A 5,160-nucleotide genomic window follows, 5' to 3' on the forward strand; every position below is an offset into this window, starting at 1 on the left:
TGGTGAGCGCCGTTTGCTGTGAATCTCCTGAACTGTGTCCAAACAGCGACCTCTCATCTTGGATTTCATCTTGGGGAAGAAGAAGCAGGCACAGGGAGTCGAACATCGTGACGAGGGTGAACGATTGTGTTGTTTTGACCAACGACAAAACAAACAAACTTCCAAACACTGGAATACTGTCGCAGCACAGTTCAGGTCATTTGAATATTCTCCCAGAGAAAGTTTTCAACTGTACCATGTTTAAATCATCAGACCAGCCTGGGTGTGCAGCGACGCTCTGCTCCCAGCGCTCCTGCAACACTTTGAATACGTCCTGGAAGTCTTGCTGTTTACATACATGAAGCACCTTCTGCTCTGAATCTCTTAAACGGGGCCAAACTAGCCACCCGTCAACATGAATTTAATTTTCAGGAAGAGGAAGAAGCCACGGCAGGTAAAATCGAGCAACTGAAGCGGCTTGGCAGCGACGACCGATCGTATTCTTACGTTCACTCTGTAACAGTTGAACACACGAGGCTGCTGCGCTCGTTTTTATTCCTGGATGTTACTGACAACGTGTGGTTTAATTAAGATTTTCTGTTTAAAAACTCTGGCAACTCTAGCAAGAAAAAAATACTAAAAAAAACCTGTTGTTCTCCTCAGACAGAAGTCAGAATATTAATCTCTTGGTGTAGAAAACATTCTTCTCCTAACAGCTGCGATTAAAAAACACTATTATGGGATCGCCGCCGGCAACGAGGCATTTCTGCTGTCAGCTCGGAGGAGAGCTTCTGCAGCCCTCGGAGTGAATCACCAGGTGAGCTGAGGTGAGGCTACGTGTCGGCAGACTCCTCACGTTGGTTCTTACACTTGGATTCCTTTAATGAGGCTCAGTAATCAAAAGGGCTTAACTTGTCAGAGCTTTATCTGTTTTCTAGGAACAGCGGGCGTGGACAAGTTAGAGCAGAAGGAAGGTTTTTATGAGGACAACACCTCACAGCTGTTGTTCTATTCCCTGTTCATCTGCAGAGTGTTGGAGTTTTTCAACTATAAAGCATCAGAAACTAAAAAGTCTGAACAACAGTCCAAGTCTCCAGTTCAGTTTCACTTATGACACAGAAAAAAAGCAAAAAATATTCACGTTTACGTTGCTGAGGTTGTAAGTGTTTGGGATTTTTAGCTAAAAAATGACTTGAGCAGCTATTAGATGATCAAATGTTGATGAACTGATTGATAGTTGCAGCCTTATGTTCCAACACTTTCACCATAAACTTCACTCAATCATTCCTTGAGTGTCAAATGCAGAGATCAGCAGCATAAGTTCACATCTGAGGAGCTAAAGCAGAACGTTAAACGACAACAATTGGAGGATTAGATGTTAATGCACAGACTGATGTTTGCAGCTCTGAACCGTTTAAACAAAAGAAAAGCAGTGAACACGTGAATTTTATGCTCGTAAAAAAAAAAGTCTGATGATGATTAAAAACATGTAAAGCTGAGAAGAATCAGCTCATCTCTGTTTTCTGATGATTTAATTTTGGAAAAGCGGCTCAAACAACAATCGAAGCTTCAGTCAGTCAGTCGAAGGCTGAGCAACTAAAGCAGCGACTAGATGACGTCATTCAGGTGAACTGACTCTGTTCTGTAGAAAACAGACAGAAGCAGTGTATTGTTATGATCTGACTCCTTAATGTTGGAGTTTGTGCTTGAAAAATGACTGAACTGAGAACCAAATAACAACTACAGTTGTTCAGAAACGGAAAAGCAGCTTTTCTTCATATCTTAAAGCTTTAAACTGTGAATTTTACAGCAAATATCTAATATAACAGCTACTAGAGGATCAAATGTTGATGAGTCGATTAATTGTTGCAGCTCTAAACTGTTTAAAATAAAAAATAATCAGCTGATACTTATTTTCTGACTCTTGAATTTTGGATTTTTGGACTTTGTGCTTCGAAAAATGTCCAGAATTCGTATCAGGTTGTGATTAAAGTGGAAAAAAATACAGAAAAGCAGCTTGAAGGATTGACTAACGATTACCTGAGTTCCAAATATAGACTAATGTCATATGAGAAGAACAGAAAATCATTCTGAGAGGCTGGAATAGAACGCTGAATGACTAGAATCAATATTAACTGCTGGATTTCTGGTTAATTGATTAATTGTTGTAGCTCACAAAGGAGAAAATCTACTGATCCTGATGTTTGGTGACGACAGCAGGAGAAATGTTGGAATTTGTGCTTGAAAAAGTGACTTAACTGAAGAGAAAACACTGATAACAGTTGCTAATAAAACAAAATAAATAGAAAAGTTCACATCTTAAAGCTTTAAACTGACTTTTACAGAAAATATTCTCGTTTGAGAAGCTGAAGTCGAATCTGATCAACGACTGGATCAAATTCTGATTAGTTGTTGCAGCTCAAGACTTCAGAAAATCCGCTCATCTTTATGTTTTGTCGCCTTGGTTCTGGAGTTTATGCTCAGATCGTGCCCAAAGCAGCTCATTCTCACGTCTAGAACCAGTGAGTTCTGGACCGTCCTGCGGCTGGTTCTCACCTCATGGCCACGTTGCTGCCATCGATGACCACCGGCCTCAGAGCGTCCTCGTCCTCGCCGCCGCCCTCGCTGACCGGCAGCAGCAGAGCGGCGCCTCCGGCCGGCCCGTCCCCTCTGGACACCAGAACCGACACCGTGGTCACCGGGCCCTGCTGCTTCTGCTGGTCCTCCTCCCGACCCGCGCCGACCTGCACCAGCTGCCCCAGGACCTTGTCCGTGTCGGTGCTGGGGCCGAACTTCCGCTGCACGGCCCGGACCTGAGCCGTGGAGTAGCCCAGCTTGTGGAAGAAGTCCAGCTGGGCCGAGACCGGGTCGGGGTCTCCGGGGAACATGCTCTCACAGGGGGGGCGGAGGAACTGTGGAGGGAACACCCATCCAGGGGAGTCGGAGGGGATCAGAGAGGTTCGAGTCCACGGCTGCACGGTTGGATCAGCGTTCATGTCCGGTCGGTCGCTGCAGCGCTCATGCTGTGAACAGCTTCTGGAAAAACCCACAAGACTGAAAACCTGAAACCTGCATTCATTCACTGATCCATCGACTAAAAGCAGCGACGCCAACATTTACAAATACTGGACTGCAGCAAAGTAGAAAAAGTGTGACTTTGCAGCTAAACTGTTCTGCTGGTGTCACATTTCTACAGTTTTACCTTTAAGTTATCACCACAGATGCACTAGTATGCAAACAGTGTGAAAATGTTGGACTTTAACGAGCAGTAAAGCTGATTTTCCTCCTAATTTACTGTATTTCACAACGACTGGTGCTCATTTCAGCTTCCTAACATCCTCATGAGCAAAGAAACAAGTGACTGCAGCCGTCAGAGGATTTAAATACAGTGACAATTAACCAGAGAAAATCAATCAATAAGCTGTTTGGTTTATTTCTAAAGCAGCACCAGGTTGTTTTCAGGCTCCTAAAGTGAATATTTGTTGCTTTTCTTTACCTTTAATGACAATAAATTGGATTTCTTTGGGTTTTTAACTATTTATAGTCAACATTTTAGACTCCATACCGACGCCCAGCGCTCACTGTGTGTTTTTAAAACCTTCATCTGCAGAGCACCGGGTAGATAAATGCAAAAAAGAAGTTTAAAAAGTACAAGATTTCAAAGCAGTAGCATCAAATTAAACAGACAAAGTGAAATAACAAAGTGCATATTCATTTTTCAGCAGAAATGTGTGCGACCAGCTGCTGCTCAGGGTCCTGATGTGGATATTTGCTGGTTTTCTTCACCTCATGTGACCAGAAACTGCAGTTATTTGAGTTGGTTTGCTGTTTTTAAAGCAATCTGTGTGAACTGATTTCTTTCTTCTGTCTTTATTTTACCCATCAAGTCGCATTAAAGTCCGTTTCTACAGCTGCACATAAAGACTGGGATGTTTTTTCAGGACTGACTCCTTCCACACCTTCATTATTTTAAAGTAACTGAACATCAAAACGGCACAAAGTCGTTTTTAAATCACAGCTTCCTGCAGCCAGAAGTGAGAAAATTCACCTTAAACAGAGAAACGCAGTAAATTCTAACACTTGAGTGAATCAGTGGTTTTAAACCGTCTGAAGAGTTCCTGCTGCTGAACTTTAACTTTCTGAAGCTTTTCACGGAAACCAGTCACCTGAGTGTGAAACTCCAGAAAAGGAGACCTGAGACATGAAGGAGCAGAAAAGTCCGGCGCTGCTTAGATCGCTCAAACATCAGAGAAACTCGGATTCTCGGTTTCTAGTTTTGCGGTCTGAGCCTGAAAGCCGACAGAACCGAACTTACCTGCGCGTTAAAAGCCTCCCGCCGCGTGTCGCCGCTCCGCTGTTCAGGCCGATGAGGCGACCTGGAGCCGTGTGTGAGCTCGACTCTGGAGGAAGTTGGGTTTTTCCTCGTCTTGACTCAGCAGAACGCGCAGCGGGAGAACAGCGGAGTCACATGTTCGCATTCCGGTCAGAGATGATGTCACCGGCACACCTGAGGCCGCGGCGGCGGCAGCGCGCGAGGAAGCAAACACGGTGACGGCGACCTGTGTGGGAAAATACCTGCAAACTAGGACAGGTGGCTTCACGTCTACCGCACAGATGATCACAGTTTATTACGAGACTAATTTTTAAAAATAACATTATTTTAAAAAAGTTGGATCTTTTCTTTTTTTTCTCAGGCAGGTTGTGCCAAAAAAAAAAACAACCCTGGGATTTATGTGATTTTTTAAAAACCTGCTGTAAACCTGATTCAGGTGTTGTACCCACTGTAAAAAAACAAAAATAAAAAAATAAAAAGTTAACATGAATGGCATATTATACATTTTTATTTAATTTATTCAATTTTATTTATTTTAAAAAGCAGTAAAAAAAAAAATACTGAAGTACCGTAGCATTAAAAATTGTTTTTTAAAAAAAGAGCAAATATCAGTAAAATGTTTCTTTTTTTGAAGCAGATTTAAATACAGTAAGCTGTAATTTTACAGATAATAAAACGCCATCGTACCTGTGAAGCCATTTTCAGGGTCAGTTTACACAGAAATATAACTCCCCCACTAAGAAAGGAGCTAAATCTTTCAAAAATGGGGAAAAAAGTGCAAAATATTCAAAAAAAGGAGTTCCTGTAAATGTATATATATATATATATATATATATATATACACACAT

The 5,160-nt window shown here is 42.3% G+C and overlaps 1 protein-coding gene across 1 annotated transcript in view; it reads right to left on the reverse strand.

Moving 5' to 3' along the window:
• Window positions 1–4,385, reverse strand: part of zc3h12ab (zinc finger CCCH-type containing 12Ab) — a 13,528-nt gene extending 9,143 nt beyond the window's left edge. The window contains exons 1-2 of the mRNA XM_008304498.1: window positions 4,295–4,385; window positions 2,536–3,015 (exon numbers count right to left, since the gene is read on the reverse strand). Coding sequence (XP_008302720.1) covers window positions 2,536–2,975 — 440 coding nt within the window. The 5' untranslated portion in view covers window positions 2,976–3,015; window positions 4,295–4,385. The remainder of the gene's footprint in view (window positions 1–2,535; window positions 3,016–4,294) is intronic.
• Between the last annotated feature and the right edge of the window lie 775 nt (window positions 4,386–5,160).

This window comes from Stegastes partitus, unplaced genomic scaffold, assembly GCF_000690725.1.
Source record: "Stegastes partitus isolate 25-593 unplaced genomic scaffold, Stegastes_partitus-1.0.2 Scaffold2241, whole genome shotgun sequence".
Classification (NCBI taxonomy): Eukaryota; Metazoa; Chordata; class Actinopteri; family Pomacentridae; genus Stegastes; species Stegastes partitus.